Raw genomic sequence first — 26,003 nt, forward strand, 5'->3', positions numbered from 1 at the left:
TAATTATTTGTTAGTTAACGGTCAACCACAAACCATTTCCGCGATTAGGGTACAGGAATCAAATGGAAAAATGGAAAACCGGAGTGAGATAAGATCGCCGTTTAACAATCAGAGCAGTGTCTGAGTTAACAGGAGTTGACAAGGAAAGTGTCGAACAAGTTTACCGATTTTTTCAATGTTTGCATCAGTTTTTGCTGACAATGGTCTGCCAGTGCGAGTGTCATCACTGGTGTCTTCGCGGCCATCTTTAAATCGTTTAAACCACTCAAACACTTGTGTTCGCGATAAACAATCATCGCCGTACACTTGTTGTAACATTACAAACGTTTCACTTGCAGATTTTCCTAGTTTGAAACAAAATTTGATGTTAACACGCTGTTCTTTCTGTACACTCAACATTTTCCGACGCACAGAGAAAACGTCAACTACTTAAAACAGACGCCACGGGCAGACTGAGTGCAGGAGGCAGATGAAACTCGAGCAGTAGGCGGAGCGAGAGTCACGTGACAGGCCACGCGACTTTCAGCCTTATTGCATTCGTTTTATTGTTTCACCAGTACTAGTCCGGTTTTTTTCTAGCCACACCTCGTACGCTTGTCAAATTGAGAAGAGGTTAGCACCTGATGTTTCACGTGCTCCTGATCACATAGTATCTGAATGTCCGTTGAAAGCACGAGATTTTTCCATAATTACACGCCAGACATTTGTTGGAACATAGGATTTATTTTTGTGTGGTTATGCACTCACACTTCAACTGTAACGTATGTTGTACTAATTTTTCCACAGCACTAGTTTCACGGTAATTTAAATTCGATAAAACTAAGTAGTGTCAGAAACTATGATTCTACCTTCTTAACCGACGGTAGAGGGGGGGGGGGGTACCTTCGTCATATGGAACAAAGTGGTCGTAGGAAGAGATAGAAACAATAAAATGATTTTACTTAAGTTCAGTTTGTGAAACAACCTTGATCTTCATAATAATAATAATAATAATAATAATATAAGTAGATCTTACAATAGTAGCACCGCCCACTTCCGATTCTAGATAATGGACAATAATGAGCTAAGAAGTATACCATACAATCATATCAATAAAAAATACTATTGATGTAACACAAGATTAGCTATAAAACGAATGATAGCTCCTTGTATCAGACTGCAATACGATATTCGTGGGCGATTATAAACTATTGTCATGAGAAGTGGTATCAGCACTAACTACTCGTGTATTCACTATCATATAAGAGGATTATCTGTCTTAACCTGTGTTATATCTAAAAATATACAGCTAACCATTCTACTAAATGCAATCGCCAAGAAGTAGAACATTTTGTTACAACCGAAATCTACCATAACTTCATCGTTCTGGAACTGAAATTTCAATACAAATAATATAACTATCAGAAGCTATTTTCATTACGGCAACAGGAAGCAATAATCTGACTGCTGAATCGAAATATTTCCTTTGCTACTGTGAGCTTGAATTCATTTTAGCCAGACACAGAAAAGAATACGTAATATTAACGCTCATTTTTATTTTTCGTTTTCTGTTTATGGTTCCTTCTTAAGAACATACGTCTCGAATTATTTGTTTTATAGGAACATTTTGTCGTTTGACAGAATATATGAGAAGTTTATTTTGCCGTGGACTTTCCGTCAACAATATTTTGTAATGATTCCCATCATTTTTGCTATTAGTGGTCACGAAAACCTTCCCAAGAACCATGACAACGAATATATCTAAACTGTGTAGAATGTTTTACGAAAAGAAGCATTATCTGTTTTGTTGTCGTTGTTGTTTCTTTAGGCCGAATATTGGTTTAGTGCAACTTTCCACTATTATTTATACTGTATTACTTTCTTCATCTTCACATGGTTACATCTGTTTAATCCTGCCTACTGCACTGAAGCCTCGGTCTTTTTTACACCTCACACGGAGTTAGCCATTCCTCGATATCCTAGGATGTGTCCTATCAACAGGCGTCTCCATTCAGCCATAAATTCCTTTCTCCCCGATTTGATTTAGGACTGTTTTATTAGTCATTCGACCTGTCCACGTAATCTTTACCATGCTTATTTAGTACTTCATTCCCATATCTCTTATTCTGTTCTTAACTGAATTCTCGTCTATGTTTCACTATTACATGGGCTATACTCCATACAAATACCTTCACGTAAGACTTCCTAACAGATAAATTTATGCTCGAAAAAAGAGATTTCCGACTTCTGCTACATTCGTACATTGAAATAACTCAATGGCGACAGATAAAAACTTGTGCCGGACAAGGATTCTAACCCGGATTTCCCGCTTAACGCAAGCGATCGCCTTAACCGCTTCGGCTATCCGAGCACGTTCCCCATCCGACCGAAATCTCCATATGCTGCACATTACAGAGTAACGTCCCCTGCCTATTGTTCCTTTCCTCCCACAGACCTACTGCATTCCTGAAGAGATCTGACATTACTTTGCATCTGCACTGAAAGATCTAATCCCGTCTACTCATATACAGGGCTATTACAAATGATTGAAGCGATTTCATAAATTCACTGTAGCTCCATTCATTGACATATGGTCACGACACAGTACAGAACGTAGAAAAACTCAAAGTTTTGTTCGGCTGAAGCCGCATTTCAGGTTTCTGCCGCCAGAGCGCTCGAGAGCGCAGTGAGACAAAATGGCGACAGGAGCCGAGAAAGCTTGAAATGCGCTCATATCAGTCAGTCATAACAGTGCAACGACACTTCAGGACGAAGTTCAACAAAGATCCACCAACTGCTAACTCCATTCGGCGATGGTATGCGCAGTTTAAAGCTTCTGGATGCCTCTGTAAGGGGAAATCAACGGGTCGGCCTGCAGTGAGCGAAGGAACGGTTGAACGCGTGCGGGCAAGTTTCACGCGTAGCCCGCGGAAAATTGGCTCATGCCACAACTGGAGACCGACAGCGCCGACTTCATCTTTCAACAGGATGGTGCTCCACCGCACTTCCATCATGATGTTCGGCATTTCTTAAACAGGAGATTGGAAAACCGATGGATCGGTCGTGGTGGAGATCATGATCAGCAATTCATGTCATGGCCTCCACGCTCTCCCGACTTAACCCCATGCGATTTCTTTCTGTGGGGTTATGTGAAATATTCAGTGTTTAAACCTCCTCTATCAAGAAATGTGCCAGAACTGCGAGCTCGCATCAACGATGCTTTCGAACTCATTGATGGGGACATGCTGCGCCAAGTGTGGGAGGAACTTGATTATCGGCTTGATGTCTGCCGAATCACTAAAGGAGCACATATCGAACATTTGTGAATGCCTAAAAAAACTTTTTCAGTTTTTGTATGTGTGTGCAAAGCATTGTGAAAATATCTCAAATAATAAAGTTATTGTAGAGCTGTGAAATCGCTTCAATCATTTGTAATAACCCTGTATTATATATTTATGGACTATTATATATGTTTGCATGCCCGAAAGAACGGACTCCATAACCATATAACTTAAATTTACAATCCGTGTTAACAAACTTCTCTTTCTCAGAAAATCTTATCTCGCTATTGCCAGTTGGCATTTTTATATTTCTTTACGTATTCAGTGATATTACTGCCCAAATAGCAAAACAGCTCTACTACTTCTACATTTTCTTTAATACCAACTGACTTAATTCCAGTGCACTCTATTACCCTTGCTATAGTTTTACTGATGTCCATCTTACATGGGAGAAAGCAAATCTGAGCAAATGCTCGACCGTAATATGCACCTTGCAATTTACTGTGTGTTCTGAGAGCTGCTACCTTAGATGTGAAGGTTCTTGTATAAATATGGCTTCTTGACGATGATAAGATGACTGTTGTTTTGTGTTGCAGGTTCAGATGACGATACAGTGCCTCGCACAAGCACGCTCGAAAATTTTGAAGCACTGGAAAGACACTGATCGAAAAATTACCTACTGTTACAATGAAGCACGTGATAATGCAAAATTCATTCAGTCAATGGAAAAATGTTGCCATTCGCTATACCTGCACGATCCGGTAAGTTTTTTATTACTCAGCGGATCGTCTTGCAATCTATCTAGTTTAATCAAAGCAATGAAACTTGAAATATTAAGAGCAAATACAAATAAATTACTAACGTTAGTAGTTGCACAGTTATACACATAAAGAATAATAACTCCGATATTCTGATGGAGACCATAATACAGAGCGTTGTTTTTTTCCCGCAGGTGCGAATGAGAGATTCTATTTTAAGTCTACTGCAAACAGTTCGCTTGATACACAGCGTTTCGCAGTTCTACAATACATCTGAGAGGACCTCTTCCTTAATGGTCAAGGTAATAACTCGAATTACGCATTCATTTCTGATAAGCAATCTTCCTTTTTTACAGGCTTAGAAAAGGTTTAAGAGCCTACTATTATGAACTACTTTTTAAAATCTTGTGTTATTAATTTATCACGTTTCTTACAATAATAATTCGAGGTTTCTGAGTACTTTTTAAGTTACAATTAGTAGCGCGCCATATAAAAATAAAAGCATCTAATGTGGATTTACTTTGCCAGCATGAACATTACTGAACTGAATATGAATATCTGTTATTACTGTGTAAATAATTAATTCTATTTTAAGTTTCTACATCTAAGAATTCACATTTTTATCGTCCATTTCTAAATGTGCTTTAGATCAATTGCGCATTCTAAGGATATAGGTTCAAATTTAAAAAGGCAAAATAAACTTTTTAGTGCCACTTTCCCTGTTGTTAATAAAAAGTACTTCTAAATCATCGCCTTCTTTTCATTAATAGGGTAGGTCCTGATATACTGCTATGCGCCTAAGCCTAACGTATAACTGGTAACGGTGAACTTCTTACGAATGGCAGAAGAGGAAAACGAACAACTACAGCTTAAGAGACTTGCCAGTTGTCTCCATGATGTCGCCGATAGATCCTATTGTAGCACATTAATACCCATGGAGGGGAAGAATTTTCTACTATGCACATTTAACAAGTGGTATACGGAGTGTGCTGACACATAGTTCCTGCTCCGTAAACTGTGTCTCAATATCCTTAATTTAATCTCAAATTGCAACATTCCGTATTTTTCTTTCCGATTTCCACACGTATTCGTAATAGCACAGAAACTGAGCACTTCTTTAAATGTGCCATTACACAGTAATTTGTTTCAGATACTGACTTTATTAATCACATCCCTGTGTCTTATAGTAGGTCGTTTGGTGCTTTTTATGACGTTACGCAACCAGCGAATATATTATACGAAGAGTCTTTCTTTTAACATATCGAAGCATTAATGTACCACTACTTGACAACGCTTTGTAATTTTGCATTTTAACACTTATATTCACAAATTTCTTTTATATAAGGAGCAGTATATTTCCTGAGTTCAAAACGTTTTTTGGAATAAGACAATAATAATCATTCTGAGGGAATATTATTTATTGTTCTAAACTAAGTGTGTGTGTGTCATTTTCCATATCCACTTACTGTGAGTAGAATTACGTGGCGAATACTGTCTAGCATGTGTTGGATATTGGAATACACCGGAATGATGTTATTTGAAGAGTTTGTGCCATAGAAGAATTCGCAAAAGATTGCTCCAAAGCCTACTGAGGAAGGGTAACAGATTTACGTACATCGTATAATCTTTCAGCAAATATAAATTTTCCCCTGAAATTCGTATAGTATATCTTATATGTTAGTGTGTGAGAAAGGTAATGGTAGAGATGGATAGGAAACTTATTTTTATACCTTTATGTTACGGTGACTGTCATAATATCAACATCGAGGATTTCAGTTAGTCTTCATTTTAGTCACTAATTTCGTAATTTTTATATTTTTTAAGCCGTTATTTTAGGTTCATTGTTGAGGCTTTCTTATTAATAGTTACATCCACGCGCATATTGCTACTGTCGTTAAAATGTCACTCTAGACCTGTGCTGCGAATCTTTCAAGATCTCTCAATTTATCGAGATATAAGAGGAACGCGGTTTCGAGCGATAAATGTACAGATGCTGTAGAATTTTGTTTTGTATTGAAACTTATCACATGCGTCGATCCATTGTACTTGTATTTTACTACTGTATTAGTAAAAAATAACTTTAAATCATCATTTACAATTTCCTTAGCTTGTTCACCACTGCATAATCTGCTAACTTAAATTTACCCACAGTACATAGAAATTTTAGGAGGCGACAGCCAGGTCCTGTCTTTAAGAATCATTTCTGCCTTCACTTGGAATAAGTCTGAAGCATTACGTAAAACCTAGCGCGAAATGGCTGGACCAGGCAACAGTCGTGTGTTCCCATCACCCACAAAGTCCACTCATTCTAATAATATACATAAAGAGCTCTTACGCATTCCTGCAGACAATGGGCGTCTTACAAAATAATTGTTCATAACGTGGGTGAGACAATATGCTGTTTGTTATTAAGTCTTAATTCTTGTGAAAACCTGTTAAAATGTATGTTGTAGTGTGCACACTATACTGAACAGTACTTAAAGATGCCTGCTCAACATAAAGACCGTAACTGTATCTCAGACTGTATTGGTAACGTCTTTTTCAAGAGCTACGAATGTGTACCTTTGTTTTGAGTATAATGTAACTCCTAACGGAAATATATGTGTGAAGCAGATTTTATTGCATCCAGAAACGATCTTTACTTGGCAGTGGAATGTGCGATATTTTGAAATAACCTGTTCGATTCAAACTGTGTGCCAGATCGAACCCTGAACCTAGAAACTTGCCTATCTACATCAACATCTATATCTACATACATACTCCACAAACCATCATACGGTTCATGGTGGAGGGGTACCTTGTGCCACTCGCAAATAGTAGATAGTGTCGGAAGTTCCATGCGGCTTTTCGCGGATGATGCTGTAGTATACAGAGAAGTTGCAGCATTAGAAAATTGTAGCGAAATGCAGGAAGATCTGCAGCGGATAGGCACTTGGTGCAGGGAGTGGCAACTGTCCCTTAACATAGACAAATGTAATATATTGCGAATACATAGAAAGAAGGATCCTTTATTGTATGATTATATGATAGCGGAACAAACACTGGTAGCAGTTACTTCTGTAAAATATCTGGGAGTATGCGTGCGGAACGATTTGAAGTGGAATGATCACATAAAATTAATTGTTGGTAAGGCGGGTGCCAGGTTGAGATTCATTGGGAGAGTGCTTAGAAAATGTAGTCCATCAACAAAGGAGGTGGTTTACGAAACACTCGTTCGACCTATACTTGAGTATTGCTCATCAGTGTGGGATCCGTACCAGATCGGGTTGACGGAGGAGATAGAGAAGATCCAAAGAAGAGCGGCGCGTTTCGTCACAGGGTTATTTGGTAACCGTGATAGCGTTATGGAGATGTTTAGCAAACTCAAGTGGCAGACTCTGGAAGAGAGGCGCTCTGCATCGCGGTGTAGCTTGCTCGCCAGGTTTCAAGAGGGTGCGTTTCTGGATGAGGTATCGAGTATATTGCTTCCCCCTACTTATACCTCCCGAGGAGATCACGAATGTAAAATTAGAGAGATTAGAGCGCGCACGGAGGCTTTCAGACAGTCGTTCTTCCCGCGAACCATACGCGACTGGAACAGGAAAGGGAGGTAATGACAGTGGCACGTAAAGTGCCCTCCGCCACACACCGTTGGGTGGCTTGCGGAGTATGTATGTAGATGTAGATGTAGAAATGGAGGGAGGGATAAACGATAGCTTGAATGCCTCCTTACGAACCCTAATTTCTCTTGTCTTGTCTTCGCGGTTCTTACGTGTGATGCACATTGCTAGCAGTAGAATATTTCAGCAGTCATTCGCAAATGACGAACCTTTCTTAGTAGTGTATCGCGAAAAGCCCACCTTCCCTCTAGGGATACACATTTTAGTTTACGGAGCATCTCCGTAACACTCGCGTATTGATAGAGCCTACCGGTAGCGGATCTAGCAGCATACCTCTGAACTGATCCGATGTCTTCCTTTAATCCGACTTGATGGGAGTACCAAACACTCGAGCAATGCTGAAGAATGCATCGCAGTAGTATTCTACTTTATAGATAAGCTACACCTTCCTAGAATTCTCCTAAATGAGCCAAAGTCAGCTAGACGTCTTCCCTACTACCGAGCTTACATACTCGTTCCATTTCATGTCGCTTTGCAACGTTACGTCTAGATATTAAATCGGCATGACTGTCAAGCAGTACATTACTAATTCTGTATTTGAAAACTGAGGGATTGTTTTGCCTACTCACCTGCATTAACTTTCATATTTCTACATTCAGAGGAAGCCGCCATTTTTTACACCGAACAGAAATTTTGTCGGACTCATATCTTCGTTCACTCAATCAACAACGATACTTTCCCGTGCACGACAGTGTCGTCAGATCGTTTAGACATATTAGATCTACAACTTTGCTTCCAACTCTTTTTCTCAAAAGTCGAGGCTTCATTGTGAAAAATTTACATAAACTTAACGATTCAAAATATTGGCCATCGTTAGGCAAGGTATTGCCATCTTTCGAGTAGCATACGAATCGCGCGGTGGAATATCTGGGCGTCTTTTGAGGAGATAAATGAATCGATAGCGTTTTCCACCTGTCCATGTGACAAGAAGTGCTCATCAGCTAGGCTGTGTGCCATTGATCGAAAAGATTATAGTCAGAGGGAGCAATGTCTGGAGAATACAGTGTGTGGTGTAGGACTTCCTATGTCAATGTTTCCAAGTACAGGGTAGTTATAATTAAAGTTTAGCTACTTACAGAGGCCCAGTGAGGGCTGTAGTTATTGTATGGCAGCGACGGTTGGTATAAATACTGATGTGGTAATGCGGAACCAGATTTCACAGGAAAAAACTAGTTCCAATTATGGCAACCTGGTGCACATTTGGCGCTGTGACTGCAAGAAAGAGGTGTGGAAGTATTTCCATCTGTAATGGATTAGGAACGGGATGTAGGCAGATAAGGTCAAACAAGTGAGAAACTAATAATGTTCTCTTCATTATTATTAACCGTCGCATACACAAGTTTCTTTGTATGACATAGGAGGCTTCGACGAGATGCTGCATCCATAAAACGATGTGATCAACAGTTGCTCGCAGGCGTTCTGGTGGAATATGAGTAACGTGTTTCTGTATACTGGACTGTCCTTCAGATCATGCACAGATCGAACGTGTCCCTGGTAAACACGTTCTTTTAGATATCCCCAGAGCCAAAAGTTACATGGATTTAGTTCAGTGATCTTGCAGCCCACGCATCTGGAAAACATCTGGAGATAACAAGTTTGCGCAGGGTTTCACTAGGCGAGCAACGCATTTTGCATAAAAATTGTGGCTTTCACGATGTTGCGCTCTTCCAAAGCAGGACTCAAACGCTGTACACAGCAGTCTCGATAACGTGCAGACTTCATAGTAGACCTCACAGCCTCTATAGGTGTATTCTCTTCAAAGAGGAACGTACCCAGACATAAGTGCTCCACTACTATAAAATTTACCTACTCAGTCACAACCATGAGGCAATCTGGGATTATCTACAATGTCAGTGTGAATACACACACGTAACTAGTGAGCATAGCCCTTCATGCCAGTACATTGGAGAGCCATGATGCAGTGGATTGACATAAGCTTTGTTCATTTAAGTTAGTCATATCTAAGGCAGTAATATTGTTATCATTCAAAACAAAACTTTTGCTTGCAATCAACTAACTTCCTACGCCCTTATGCATGGTTTTTACTAAAAATTCAGCTTATTGCGCCAATGAAGTTGGTCTGCCTCCAGCGACGTGATCTGCTGTCGGTCACGCATCACGATTTGCCTTAAACGAGATGATGTTATATTTTTATCTGCAAACTTTTCTTTGCCGGTGAAGTCAGATATGTCACTTTACCTAACACCTGTGATTATATTACTTTTGCTAGATCTAACGGTGAACAATCCTTATACTCATACAGAACAATTATTGAAAGAATTTTTGGCTGTCTCATCCAGACAACATTTTTATTGAGGGACTATTTAGTGACTCCCACACATCAGGGACAGGGATAGCCCATTATGTTGGGGCAACTGGTTGGTGTCTCTCCCCTCAATCTGCGTCTTACTTTTTAGTTTCGCCAGAAGGATCCATACGCCAACTTTCTAGACCATTCGAGATGCCACATTTTCCCTGTCTCCAAGAAATGGTATCCGCCCACTTTAGTGGTCTCCCGCGGCCGTTCCTCGTCTCCTTTTTTGAGAATGTTCAAACATAGCTTCCTTGTGCCTCCCTGAATTCTGCTGTTCTGCTCTTCTGAAAATACCGTAACACTCAAATCAAAGATTGGCTTTAGATGCAGATATAATCAATAAACCACAAATTTCCTTCCTCATATTTTACAATCTATTACAAAATAATTTATACTTTCCTTCAACTTAAGAGATTTATTAATATTATGTTCTTAAATGAGCGTGGGCAGGGAAATAAGGAAATATCATGTCACTGCTATGTCTCGTATGCAGTTAGAGTTCGCTGTCTGCGTATCGACTGACGAGCGTCTATCAGAGGACCTCAAACCATCGCCTAGCTCAAAAACACCAAGTACTCTCCACAAGTACTGTGCTACACGAGTAGCTGCTTCCTCTGTGTAGCATACCCCTGATCTGACAACGGCGATATTACAGCCTCCACTGCAATTCGCAAGCCCAGAAATCTACAGCCAAGACCATCACTGAATCTATTTTACCTCCTGTTAAGGCCTTGCACTCGGCTCCAAACCAAAGAACACTGATCAATTCCGTGTACGATACTTCAATTCGTAAGCTCTGCTTGCACCCCGAGCGAGCCTAGCAGTCTTCACTCTTTGCGCCAGCCACCCGAGTGGCCTCGGAACCCAAGAGGCAGTGCCGACATTATGTGCAACTGGAAGATGAATGATCCCTGCGCCTATGCTCCTATTATCAGCCAATAATTCAGCTTGTAACGTGCGCGTGGGGCACACAATACTCCTTAAAGCCTGTAAAGGCTTCACCTTATGAGAAAGGATTTTAGTATAGATATTGACCGCGTGTACCTAAATGGTGGCAAATCAGACTTACACCCACTCTGTAATAACAATGATACGTCAAATAAGTCCGAAATGCAACTGCACGTCAGGACGGACAAAAAACAACACAGAAGATGCTACCAATTTGTTAATAATACGGTCGCCAGCCTAATTAGGCATTAACTGAGTTCCTTCCCTGTGCAAGTTGATGTACATTCATGCAAAACAACACGTAGTAACACTGCATAATGTAGTAAATTTTTAGAACCAGAAAATCTATTGAACTGATAATTTCACTTTCTGTACTGATATGGATAAACCATAAACACATAACACTACACTATAATGTTTACTACAAAACTTCGTACTGTCTATTGATCTGATTAAAATCGGGCATAGGTTACCCTAGAAATAGCAATTTCGAGTCACACATACAATGTCAATTTTGATAAAGATAAAACACTGATAAATTTTGGCTTTTATACTGACTTTAACTTTTGCTGGTCAAATCAATTTAGAGCACTTCAGAATTCAACTGAATAAAAAAAAGGAGGGTGGGGAACCCTGAAACTGTTATGATCACTGTATTAAAAATTTGATTATTGAAATCATTATTCGCTCAAGATTTCCAATATATGAGTTACTACTCTTTTTATCTTATTTCCTGCTTATTTAAATACCTTTATATCTGTCTCGAAATAATTAAACTTCATTACTAAATCGATATTAAAGTTATCTTCCAACTTTGTTAGACCTTCGTTATTCATTTACTGGTTCATTAACAAAACAGTTCTTTAAACATAATTCTAACATAGCTAGGTCTGCAGGTAATTATTATTAACACAAACTTTAATTTTTCATCTCGGGACGCTCGGATTGCACAACATTTGGAAGGGACCCTATCTAGGTTAGTTGAGAGGATAATTGAATGATAGGACAGTTCTGGTAAAATTTAAGTTGTTATTGAACAGTATGGAACAAAAGTAACACTGGTCCATACGAATACAGTACTAAAAGTTTCAACCTGTTTGTATCGATGCGGCGGTTGGCGGGCGACGAGATGGCGAGGCACAGAGCACACATACAACCACAGCTATGGCTCTTGACGTATAGGCACTTTATTTCTTCATAGCGTCGCAATACTTTTCCATTTAGTGCCTATGGAATTTTGCCATGCTGTATGGGCGTTGGAACGGCATACCCGAGGCTCAGTGAAACTACGTCTTCCAGGAGAGCCTCCCCGCTCCAGAGGGTGTTGCTCAAACCAGTGCCAAACTCCAACTACTACTGCTGAGCCCGTTGTGCCGTGCAGTGCCCGCATGCATTTTCCCGCGCTCGCCTGCCATCCACCTTTTACCGCTCCCATACACACAGGGTATTCACCCGAGGTTTTGCATTCTACATATCCTAACACCTTGCCTACGTATGGACCAGACGCACAGTTACAATTTTAAACATGTTACAACAGTTTCAACATTTGTTACCTTTCAATTCTATTACAATATTACTTGACATTTGACATAAACATTAATATTCACATTGAAAATTGTTTACAGTTTCCTTAACATAATGGCATGAAACAAAAAAGAAATGAAATCGGAACATCAATCACACTAGTTTATCGAAAAATCAGATGGAAAAAAATTTTACTTATATGCACAATAGTACAGCGTTGTTGTTGTTACAAGCTGTAGTTGTCTGATACACTCTGCCTTAAGTCATTGGTGTATACTTCTAAAATAAGTCCTCGAAGTATGAACCCAAGGGAATACCCCAAGCTGCTGTTCCTCAGTCGTACAGCAATTTGTGAGGGTTGTCCAGAATGTAAGTTCCGATCGGTCGCGAAATGGAAACCAGTGGGAAAAGCCGGAAAAGCTTTGCACAGATGTGCTGGGCAATGTCTCTAGTATGCTCGTCGATCGTGTCACGTCACTCTTTTCAGTTTTGAGTGAATAGTGAGCACGTAAAGATGCGCAGGGAATAGCATCTCCCGCCAAGTATGAGGGCCTGGTTAGAGATTTCGCCTGTGTCATGCAGCCCACATAACACAACTGTCGAGCAGTTCCTTCTTCATGCCAGTTCTCGAAGACGCTCCTGCAGCGTTTCCGATGAGAAGTGTTTGATCACCCACAATACAGTCCGTCATTGGGTCCCACTGTGTCTCATCTCTGATCACAAGAACCGCTGGCAATGAAGACAAAATTTTTCCACATACAACGAGCTGCAGGCCAGTGCAGATAACTGACCGAAAGCACAGGTGACTGCTTTCTATGACGAGGATATTGGAAAGTTGATACAACACTGCGACAACACTCGAAGTTGGAGCGGCTACTCTGTAGAGAAGTAGGTGGAAGATGTACCTAGCTGTCGCAAATAAAATGGTTCTGGTTTTCACAGTGGTTTCGATTTCACGACCGATCGGAGCTTACTTTCTGGACAACATTCGTATTTCCTACGTATTATGAATGGAAAAACTGGTAGAAGCCGACCTTGGGGAAGATCAGTTTGGATTCCGTAGAAATACTGGAACACGTGAGGCAATACTGACCTTACGACTTATCTTAGAAGAAAGATTAAGGAAAGGCAAACCTACGTTTCTAGCATTTGTAGACTTAGAGAAAGCTTTTGACAATGATGACTGGAATACTCTCTTTCAGATTCTGAAGGTGGCAGGGGTAAAATACAGGGAGCGACAGGCTATTTACAATTTGTACAGAAACCAGATGGCAGTTATAAGAGTCGAGGGACATGAAAGGGAAGCAGTTGTTGGGAAGGGAGTAAGACAGGGTTGTAGCCTCTCCCCGATGTTATTCAATCTGTATATTGAGCAAGCAGTAAAGGAAACAAATGAAAAATTCGGAGTAGGTATTAAAATCCATGGAGAAGAAATAAAAACTTTGAGGTTCGCCGATGACATTGTAATTCTGTCAGAGACAGCAAAGGACTTGGAAGAGCAGTGGAACGGAATGGATAGCGTCTTGAAAGGAGGATATAAGATGAACATCAACAAAAGCAAAACAAGGATAATGGAATGTAGTCAAATTAAGTCGGGTGATGCTGAGGGAATTAGATTAGGAAATGAGACACTTAAAGTAGTAAAGGAGTTTTGCTATTTGGGGAGCAAAATAACTGATGATGGTCGAAGTAGAGAGGATATAAAATGTAGACTGGCAATGGCAAGGAAAGCGTTTCTCAAGAAGAGAAATTTGTTAACATCGAGCATAGATTTAAGTGTCAGGAAGTCTTTTCTGAAAGTATTTGTATGGAGTGTAGCCATGTATGGAAGTGAAACATGGACGATAAATAGTTTGGACAAGAAGAGAATAGAAGCTTTCGAAATGTGGTGCTACAGAATAATGCTGAAGATTAGATGGGTAGATCACATAACTAATGAGGAAGTATTGAATAGGATTGGGGAGAAGAGAAGTTTGTGGCACAACTTGACCAGAAGAAGGGATCGGTTGGTAGGACATGTTCTGAGGCATCAAGGGATCACCAATTTAGTATTGGAGGGCAGCGTGGAGGGTAAAAATCGTAGAGGGAGACCAAGAGATGAATACACTAAGCAGATTCAGAAGGATGTAGGTTGCAGTAGGTACTGGGAGATGAAAAAGCTTGCACAGGATAGAGTAGCATGGAGAGCTGCATCAAACCAGTCTCAGGACTGAAGACCACAACAACAACAACATGTTGACCTACATTATAGACACAAATTTTACATAGACTTGACTCTCTTTAACACTCCAAGCTATTTGTGTATTTCCTCAGGAGCTGCCGACATCGCAGTAGTCTAGATTTTGAACAGTATCTTTAATGAGACTGTGTCAAGATATGCTGAACCGGTGACACCATTTAAATGAGTTTCAGATATTTTATGAACGGGCTGCAGCACGCTGAGCCGGATTCAGAGCAGCAATTACATGGTCCTAGGAAAGCGTTCCTAGATGGAGACGATTCAAAATAATAGATGGTGATGTTCAAGACGCTCGAGGGGCAGGAACGTGGGAAGTTATGCTGAAAGTTTGGCAAAAAGGAGGGGAACTGCAGATCACTAGCAGGAAAGACGCTACTAAATGTGAGAAACGTCTTAAGATAAAGTTTATAATTTTAAATACAAACTGCATTTAGCAAGAGGAGGCACTGCTTGCAGGGGGAGCGACTGTTAAAATTAAGTTTTTGAAAACAGCCACAAGTCACACTTAGTATTTTTATTTACGGGTTTCGCTCTTCAAAGTAACTTACTTAACCTTTGGCGCTGTCAATGTCATTATTTATTACTACACTTTAAACGCAAGTGTGGGTCAATTTTTGTGACGGGCCGTAAAAAAAAAAATAAAAAATAAAAAATAAAAAATGAGGAAATACAAAAGAAAAGGGGAAAAGGTAAGACGAAGTGGATATTGGAAGAAGAGGGAGAAGAATAACAAAAAGTATGGAATGGGTTGGATGTCACTAAAGTGGAAAGGAGGGCGAGATGTACGAAAGAGAATCACGGGGAGAATTGGAGTGTGCTGAACAGTAGTTCCGTAAGACGTCCCCTCTCCTGGTAAGGAAACGCTTGAGCCTTGGTGTTAACTACTTTACGCCAACTGAGCCAACGCGACGGAAGTGTAAATTCTACATTTTGGGTTTATTGTTTCATTCGTTTCGGCTTTTCACGGCCAAGCCGAATAACGCTGCTGGTGCAATCAATGCGAATTTAGACTCTTTACTGTTACGTGCTTTCATCTGTATCGTACTATTGAATTACTATATTGTGTACCTCCTACTTCTTTGTTAGGGCCGATGACCCCGCTGTTTGGTGTCCCCTCTCCCCAAACTAACCAACTTCTTTGCTAACTCCTGTAAATCTAAAGAGACGCATAAACGGGCTAAGCAACGATGAAGATTGAATAAAATATGGTGAGATGTTGCCACGGGCGGGGGCTGAAGGGGGAGGGGGAGGATTCACTGTACAACTCCAGGATTCTAGAAGACACAGGGTTTGTCTCGACCCTCCACCACCTGTTGAGACTCTCGCACTACGGTGAAAGTTGGCGTGTGGTCACGAGTCACTCCCATAGCAGGCCACATCGCAGATACCATCTGAATGTCCCATCGTTATTACCTGCCGTTATGTGGACGGCTCGAAAGGAAATGTCAGAAGACATCAGTAATTAATTTGTAATTTGGGAGGTTTGTAGGACAATATGAAGTAGCAGTCATAGGCTAAGACCTGTAATTAGCACGAAGAAGTTCCTAAATAATTATCCATCTGCATCACATCCACGCTAGCCTGTTTCTGCAGCTGTAGCTGAAGCATTACGTTGCGCTTTTTGTTTAGATAACGAACCAGATGATAGAGACGTGCAAGCAGTACATCACGAACCGCGGCAAGGAGACCATCTGGTCGCAAGAGCGCGCGGAGGTTCGTCGCAAGCTGGAGCACTGCATCCGGCTGAACAGTACCTACCGCAGCACGTACAGCGTCGTTAAGAGCCAGCCGTTCCTCCCGGGCCAGACCTCCTTCAGCTTCTCCGAGAACTACGTCTTCGGCAAATTCGACGCCTTTTGTGACCGTCTCAACAAAATTATCACCATGTTCAATCTCGTTGACGATTATAACATTTTATTTGAAAGGCGCATGGAAGGCGAGTACCCTAATTTCAGTCAAATGGCACTTCCAAGCAACTACTGAATATATGAATATAATCCACGTCTTTGCGATTGTACCCTTGAAATATAATTATTTCTTTCCTTTCTTGCAGGTCTGCTTCTTGGAGAAGGTAACTATTACATGAAGAAACCCACCGTTTTGCAGCTAACACTATCTGAAGTAACGGGGCATAAACATACATCGTTGGATAACTAAATAACAAAAATTGCCCAAGACGTATGCATGTCTTAATTTTATCGTACAGAAGTGTAGGGAAAGAAAAATTGTGATTGTGCACTAATCTACAATTACATACGTAAATAATTTTTCTAGAACGCAGGCAGATTGAATGAACGCGTTGTTCATAATTTTCCGTTGCAAGTCATCGATATCTACAGCATAACTTAAACTTCTCGCTGTGTCTTTGAATTTGTAGGACTTCATTAGACCAAAAAATTAGCTTCTCATTCTTAGATTTAATTCGCTACCAATATCTATTTATTACATGCAATTTACTTTAAATTCTATCATAGACTGCAATATATATATACAAATTTTCATGGATTATACAGATTTCTTTGTTCGTGAAACACACTGGCTGACCAGAAAAGTGAAACAGAAGACATGGTTTGATGTAAGTGTAACTTTGTAAGCGTACACACCATCGGCTGGTATGATTAGTTGCAATTCTCTTTATCAGTTAGACGGCCAGAGTACATTAATGGTGTTCTCGTTTAGTATTTTTATCAGATCTGGTGGGGCATATAGAGGGCGTGACTGGTTTCTGTCTCTTTATTGTTCGGGCAATTAATATTGGCAGCTTCTTTGTGCCTGTTCAGATTACTGTGATACGTAATGAAGTCATGTTATTAAGGATACCGTAGTACCAAACGATAGTGCAGTATCCAGATTTGTGGGACATCTGGGTGAGACAGAATGGGAACATTACGTAAGGCATGGTGTAGTGTAACGACGTAAGTTTTGTATAAATGATTTTCTTTTGACATATGACCATGTGCAGACTTCGTCACCAACGTCAGTTACAAAACACTTCAAAATTATTTAAACTCTTTTTAAAGTTGTCTCTGAATGGTTCTTGAACGAAACTGTAATTAAAACATCATCATTTGAGTCGTATGCACAGAAGCATGGATTGCTGAAGAACGTCGTCGCACTGTGTTCAGCGATGAATCGCAGTTCAGTTCTGCGCTAGCCAGGAAGACCATCGTGGGCGAGTATGCTGGTGACCTGGGGAGCAGTCCCATTCGTCCAATGTTTTGGGGACACCCAGCAGTGCTACTGCTGGCTTCATGGTGTGGGGAACTATTGGGAATTACTTCAGGTCGTAGCTGGTAGTGGCTGAGTGAACTCTGACGGCACAATGGTACGACACAGACATCATGCGTCCTCATGTCTTACCTCTCATGTGACTATCGTGGTGCCAATTTTCAACAGGACAATGCTCGTCCAGACATGACAAATGTCTATCAGCAGTCTGCTTGGTTTTGAGGTACTCCTGTGACCATCAAGATACGTTGATCAGTCCCTGATAGTACGTATGTTGCACCAGCTCGAGCGTCAACTACGTCCCTGTGCCACTAATCAGGATATTATGGACCACTTACGACGGTTATGGGCGAACTTGCCTCATACGTGGGTCCAACGACTACATGACAGCCATCCCAATCGAATTAGTCCGTGTATCCAGGCCACATGGGGCCATATAGATAAGTGGGAACGTATTGCCAAGGTTTTCGTAAATTGAATCGATTCTGCAATATCTGAAATAAAATCACGTACCTTCAGTCCATGACGGTTTCCTCTTCCCCTTTTGGGCGCTTCACTTTTATTTTCAGGCTGTGTATTTCATTTATTTATTTGTTGCAGTACGGCTATTCCTACTCTAAGATCATTTCCGTACGAACATGTGGTACCCAAGACGAGTTGTCTGTATTTCAGACAACTGACAGTAGTCATGTACACCAGTCTCAGTGCTGCACGTAAGTTAAAAATACTGTTCTTCTCCAAATTTTATCATACTTCTTTTCAGCTCTGGAAGACGCCATGAAGACGTTCGAAGAAGCTAAAAGTGGAGTCACATCTAAAGTGTACGATTACCTCGACCAGCGAAATATTGAATTTGACGCCGATTTTGAGATTTTTCTTGCAAAAACTAATGAGCTCAAAGAACATGTGGGATCCATGATAGAGGAAAATTTTGACAGCGTTTGGGAGAGTCCCCAAGGAATTCGTTTCCTTATTCGTTTTGAAAAGGTAAGTACACAGTTTCTCTAGAAATAATTCTTGAATGCTTAAACTGAAAATTCATGAAATTATATCTCAGACACAAGTAGTTTCAGTACTGGCTACTTTAAAAGGTAACGGATGCTCTATAATACGCACAGAAACGTCAGCGAACTCAGTGACTACTTGTAGCATTTAATTCTGTTTCGCCTCAACGAGTGACATGCATTGTGGTGGCCTCTGTCCCCTTCATTCTTGGCTTACACAAGTCCATGAATTTGCTCAGAGTTCACGCTAATTGAGAAAGGGTACAATGACTAACTCTTTCCTCCATTGGTTGATTTAGAGGAGACATTTCACTTAAATATTTTTACTTTTCTAGAATGAAACTCATATGTTTCGAAAAGTAGAAAATTTACCTGTACTGTCATGGTCGTTAAACATTTCTTTCGCTCCTTTCCAAAGTGAAAAGTTATCTTTCCTCGGAGAAGCTTTCGAGTGTTTCTCGCTACGACATTACTTGGTTACAAGGGGAAACAAATGTGTGGAGCCACCATAAATCAGTATTTCACGACCTCATTTATTTCCTTTTCATATGGAAATTTCAGAGCTGTAAAAGTTTCTTGGGAAACTACCGGGGATGCCTTAGCACCAAAAGTATCAGAAAAGAGGTGTATTTGCATGGAAGTATGTACTGTCTTGAAACATCCGTAACTGTTCTGTAAAAAGTCCTAGTAATTGGATTGTGTTGAGAGTTTTAACTAATTCCCTTGTATATATTTACATCTGGTGCGAATCCAATTCTTTAAATCTTTCCTCGATGGGCACCAGCATAAATTTCACAACGGAAATCTTTACTTACGACGAGTTGTACCGTTGCGTCGATTGTGTTCCATTTTCTCGAGCACATCAATATGCTGGGATGGGCATAGCAGTTAAAATGGTTCTGAAACAGAACTGTTCATTAGAGCTTACGTAATAATCCAGTAGCTGCGTTTGAATCTATTTGCTCTGAAATACCAGACACATTACTTTAAGAATTGTAAATCAAGGTCTTTCTTCGCACCGAGTGGAGTGGCGCAGTGGTTAGCACACTGGACTCGAATTCGGGAGGACGGCGGTTCAAACCCACGACGGGCCATCCTGATTCAGGTTTTCCGTGATCTCCCTAAATCGCTTCAGGTAAATGCCGGGATCGTTCCTTTGAAAGAGAACGGCCGATTGCCTTCCCCGTCTTAATCCGATGGTGGGAACGATGACCTCGGTGTTTGGTCTCCTCCCCCAAATCAACAGACAAACCCTCCTTCGTGACTTGTCTGTAATCATGCCTCGATACTTAGTCTGCTTGTTTATTGTCTCTGTAGTTAAGATCACTGCTCCTGTAATCCTGTCTTCATCAGAAACGTTTCTTATTTTATTTATAAACTTTTCGACCGATTCCCAAATTATTAAGTTAATGATAACACGATCTTATTGAAAACACCATCGAAACACCGTCCACTTTGAAGAATCATCTCTGTGCGTTTCAGACACAATTTTTCCCATTTACGACTTTTCTTCATATTATTGATAGTATTGGTTTTGTCAATTCGGCTTTCTTGTATTGTAAGCTATTGCTTCTCCTCAAGCAAAAGTGGGGCGACAGTGTAGTTCAAATTGAATCGTTTACTTAGCAATCGCCAACCGCAGTGGCCGAGCGGTTCTAGGCGCTTCAGTCTGAAGCCGCGCGACCACTACGAGTTCTAAGTTCTAGAGGACTGATGACCTCAGATGTTAAGTCCCATAGTGCTCAGAGCCATTTTTGAACTTAGCAATCATCTATTTCAGTGCTTCTATGTAAAGTCATCAGTCATTGGAAGAACTATACGGTTATGATGAGCTAGTTTCTGAAATCAATTGCAACAGCATAAGACGACTGGGCTATGTAGAGCGAACATCAGAGGACAGCTCTGAACTACATTTTACCTTACAAGGGAACCTCCCCATCGCACCCCCATCAGATTTAGTTATAAGTTGGCACAGTGGATAGGCCTTGAAAAACTGAACACAGATCTGTCGAGAAAACAGGAAGAAGTTGTGTGGAAATATGAAAAAAATAAGCAAAATATACAGACTGAGTATCCATGTGTAAAATAGGCAACCACCAAGAAAACGTGAGACGAGGAGCTCCGTGGTCTCGTGGTCAGCGTGAGCAGCTGCGGGGCGAGAGGTCCTTGGTTCAAATCTCCCCTCGAGTGAAAATTTTAATTTCTTTATTTTCGCACAGTTATGATCTGTCCGTTCGTTCATTGACGTCTCTGTTCACTGTAGTAAGTTTAGTGTCTGTGTTTTGCGACCGCACCGCAAAACGGTGCGATTAGTAGACGAAAGGACGTGCCTCTCCAATGGGAACCGAAAACATTTGATCGCAAGGTCATAGGTCAACCGATTCCTCAACAGGAAAACACGTCTGATATATTCTATACGACACTGGTGACAGATAATAATTGTCTGAAAATAAAAAATTAAATTCTTCACTCAAGGGAAGACTTGAACCCAGGACCTCTCGTTCCACAGCTGCTCACGCTAACCACGGGACCACGGCGTTCCTAACTCATATTTTACTTTATGTTGCCTATCTTGCACATGGACTACTCAGTTTGTATATTTTGCTTATTTTTTTCATAGTTCTACACAACTTCTTCCTGTTTTCTCGATAGATCAATGTTCAGTTTTTCAAGGCCTATCCACTGTGCCAACTTATAACTAAATCTGAGGGGGGTGCGATGGGGAGGTTCCCTTGTTAGAAAGATGAGAACAGACCCGAAACTGGTTACGTTTTATATAGATCATTGGTTGGACGAATGTCTTACTAGTTATCACAATCAGAGAATTGACTGACCTTATTCATCTAAAATGTAAATGTTATATGTAGGTTTTGGCCGGGTATCCCATTGCTGGATTCATCCGCCTGTCGGAAACATTGTTCTTCCTCCGAGCATATTGTCCCCTTTCTTTCAAATATCTACACCTACATGGATACGCTGCAAATCACATTTAAGTGTCTGGCAGAGAGTTCATCGAATCACGTTCACAATTCTCTACTATTCCCATCTCGTATAGCTCGCGGAAAGAACGAACACCTATATCTTTCTTTAGGAGCTCTGATTTCCCTTATTTTATCGTGGTGATCGTTTCTCCCTATGTAGATCGGTGTCGACATAGTATTTTCGCTTTCGAAGGAGAAGGTTGGTGATTGCAACGCCGTGAGAAGACTCCGTTGTAACGAAAAACGCCTTTCTTTTAATGATGTCCAACCCAAATCCTGTATCATTTCAGTGACACTCTCTCCCGTATTTCGCGATAATACAAAACATGCTGCCCTTGAAAATGGTTCAAATGACTCTGAGCACTATGGGACTTAACATCTAAGGTCATCAGTCCCCTACAACTTAGACCTACTTAAACCTAACTAACATAAAGCCATCACACACATCCATGCCCGAGGCAGGATTCGAATCTGCTACCGTAGCGGTCGCGCGCTTGCTGCCCTTCTTTGAACTTTTTCGATGTACTCCGTCAGTCCTATCTGGTAAGGATCCCACACCGCGCAGCAGTATTCTAAAAGAGGTTGGACAAGCGAAGTATAGGCAGTCTCCTTGGTAGATCTGTTGCATTTTCTAAGTGCCCTGCCAATAAAACGCAGTCTTTGGTTAGCCTTCCCCAGAACATTTTCTGTGTGTTCCTTCCAATTTAAGTTCTTAGTAATTGTAATTCCTAGGTATTTAGTGAATTTACGGCCTTTATATTTGACTGATTTATCGTGTAACAGACGTTTAACGGATTCCTTTTAGCACTCATGTGGATGACCTCACACTTTTCGTTATTTAGCGTCAAATGCCAATTTTCGCACCATTCAGATAGCTTTTCTAAATCGTTTTACAATTTGTTTCATCTTCTGATGACTTTATTAGTCGATAAACGACAGCTTCGTCTGCAAACAACCTAGGTCGGCTGCTCAGATTGTCTCCCAAATCGTTTATAAAAATAAGGTACAGCAAAGGGCCTATAACATTACCTTGGGGAACGCCAGAAATCACTTCTGTTTTACTCGATGACTTTCCGTCAATTACTACGAACTGTGACCTATCTGAAAGGACATCACAAATCCAGTCACATTACTGAGACGATATTCCATAAGTGCGCAATTTCACTACAAGCCGCTTGTGTGGTACAGTGTCAAAAGCCTTCCGGAAATCCAGAAATATGGAATCGATCTGAAATCCCTGTCGATAGCACTCAACACTTCATGCGAATAAAGAATATGTAACAGTTATGTCGCGTGTGTATTTCTGGAGTGTAGGTGAGGGTAACGGAAGCATGTACAGTGTAGTGTTATGCTTGTGTGATGATGATAAGAGAAGGGAGAGAGTGAAACGCTGCGCCGGCATATAGCCTACTTTTCTCGAATAGTACCAAGGGGACCGCCGAACACAAGGTCCCATCCGCCAGATGGATCACCATCAACAGTGTTACATGCCCTCATTTCATGAGACAAAGCGGAGAGATTTGGAATTTAATCCAGGACATTGAAGCAAGGACTGGTGATCAGGAACTTTATGCGACTTATTTAAATGATTTATGTCTTTCCTAACACACGTATACCAACTTCACGCGTACTTTTAGAAGCCTTATGAATATTTTAGGACCTTATTCCTACACAGTCTTCTTAATGTTCCGTTTCACAACAGGTACCTTTGTGTTACGTGGAGCAGCTATGACAACAGTGTATGACAGGGTCGGCCAAACGCTGCACAGTGTGCAGACGTGCGGAAGTACTGCACATGTGCGCACGTGTGCTACAGCGACATCTGTTATTAGACATGTGTCCTAAATGAACGGCGGCGGCTCCACTTCCCTGTGGTACAAGCAAGAGCGCAACATATCCAGTCTCGTTTACCCCTGGTGACCGTAACCTTAACAGAGAAGTACTGAGAAATGGTAAGTACTGTGAAAAAGCAAAGAACGGGAGACCTATTTTCTCAGTCGTTTAAAAATGACTGGGAACTGCAATTCTTTTTTGTTGCCGTTGGTGAAAACTCACAGTGTTTGCTGTGCCGCCGAATAATAGGCGTCCAGCATAAGTTTTCAATTGAAAGACAATACATATCACAAAGACGAGTGTAGTGTACTCAACAGTGAAGAAGGGCAAGCAAAATTAAATGTCCTTCAGAAAGTGGATGAGACACATCAGCTCGATTTTACTGTACGTCAGAGTAACTGATACTTCTTGATCTATTAGTTTCTTGTGTTACATTTATGTCTGTTTTACTGTACGCTGTGCAATGTGCTGTTTTCAATTTTCTAGAATGACAACCACTCTAAATCTTCACTGCGAACAAATTTTAAAATCGCATTAAGAATTGCACAATCTGGGAAACCTTTTTCAGAAGGGGAGTTTGTGAAAGGGTGTCTGATTGATGCTGCAGAACTTGTGTGTCCCACGAACGTTATCAGGTTTCAAGAAATCAGTGTATTCAAACAAACAGTGACAAGACGTATCAGTGCTATGGCCTACGGTCTGCACAGGCAGCTAATAAATAAGGCTAAATACTTTGTTGCTTTCTCTGTTGCGCTCGATGAAGCAACAGATCTTACAGTTACAGCCCAGGTTGCGATATACATACGAGGTGTCGATAACGCAGTTTGTGTAACAGAGGAGCGACATCTGTGCGTAGAAAAATGCACTACATGAACGCTGACGGCTGCGGCGTGCACGCTGTGACCCGGAAGTTGCACATGTGCAAGAGCACCGCACGCGTGCAGAATTTCTGGCCGGCCCTGGTGTATGATGTTGCTGGAGGTAGCTGTTTTGGCAGTTTTTCATTATTTCTATCTGAAGACATCTGCCCTATAGCGTTTTTATATTGTCCTCTAACCTAAGCGTTTCTTCAGTACTCTCAGCCATGCGCTTCGACTACGTTGGTGCGCCGGGGGGCTCGAGCACCCACATACATAATCTTGTGGGTGCGCCGCACCCGTAGAATTTTTAATTTGATAAAAACAAAATAAATATTTCTGACTTGCCCTTATCAAAAAGTAATGAACTATTAAAACACTGAGCTGCAAGCTAAAATTTCTGACCTCTAAAACATGTATGTTCGTTTCAGATGTCTTTATGCAAAGGCAACCAAGCAACACACTCCCCCGATCCTTAACTCTCTCTGGCCAAGTCAAAGGCACTCCCCAGAATAACAGTCGTACTATACTGTGATTGGAGTCCTATATTTCCGGCTTTCTTTCATGTTTCCTTACAAGTGACACGCTTCAATACGCTTTCTCCATTCGTCAACAATTGTTTTAAAATATCTGTTTGCCAATACTGAGCAATAATAAAGACTAATCTGCGATACAAGGAAGCCGATTGTTACAGACTACCTCAATAGTTATTTTTTTAAACATAAAAACGGCGCGGTTTAAGATTTCAGTGAATTTGTTTTCATGTAATATGCATTGTTATCCTTTTGTTTGTGGACACAATGGCTTGAAGGACACGGGAGCTGATATTGCAGACTGAAGGGGTGTAACCGCTGTTACCACCTTAATAGCAAGTACAGCGAAGTGGGTCTACTGACGGGATCCGCGGAGCAAAAGCTCTTCGCCGGGCAAACATTTTCACAGTTTTCAAACGCTGCGCGATTACTGGACGCGTGTGGAAATCTGGAACACATTATTGCGCATTGCTTCGATACACACTTTCGAATTCGAACAGTTTCCAAGTCACTATGGATAAATTAGTCATACGTTTGTCGTCATCATAGCAGGTGGATATTACTAATACCGACAACATTGAAACGCACGTTGAGCCAAAAAATAAGGAACCTGAGAATGTGTCTTCTGCCAGTTCCTGTAGTACATCAGCAAGAAATGTCAAGAGACCGTCATGCAGGTCATACCATGAAGGATGTTAAAACACATTTCCTTTGATTTATTACGACAAATATTTGGACAAAGTGTTCTGTAGTGTGCGTAAAAATTCTTCTGGTTCTAGTATAGTGCTTCCGTAGGCAACTGCTACTTCTGCAGCCAGGTATTCATGTAATTCATTTGTTCGAAATGGATTTTCCCAGTGCCAAA

At 40.9% G+C, this 26,003-nt stretch overlaps 1 protein-coding gene across 1 annotated transcript in view; it reads left to right on the forward strand.

The window, feature by feature from the left end:
- The window catches only part of LOC126249493 (dynein axonemal heavy chain 5), an 856,962-nt gene that overhangs the window by 117,235 nt on the left and 713,724 nt on the right, over nt 1-26,003 (forward strand). The window contains 5 exon segments of the mRNA XM_049951144.1: nt 3,857-4,021; nt 4,213-4,320; nt 16,332-16,638; nt 16,756-16,773; nt 18,694-18,917. Coding sequence (XP_049807101.1) covers nt 3,857-4,021; nt 4,213-4,320; nt 16,332-16,638; nt 16,756-16,773; nt 18,694-18,917 — 822 coding nt within the window.

Source organism: Schistocerca nitens, chromosome 3 (assembly GCF_023898315.1).
Source record: "Schistocerca nitens isolate TAMUIC-IGC-003100 chromosome 3, iqSchNite1.1, whole genome shotgun sequence".
Lineage (NCBI taxonomy): Eukaryota > Metazoa > Arthropoda > Insecta > Orthoptera > Acrididae > Schistocerca > Schistocerca nitens.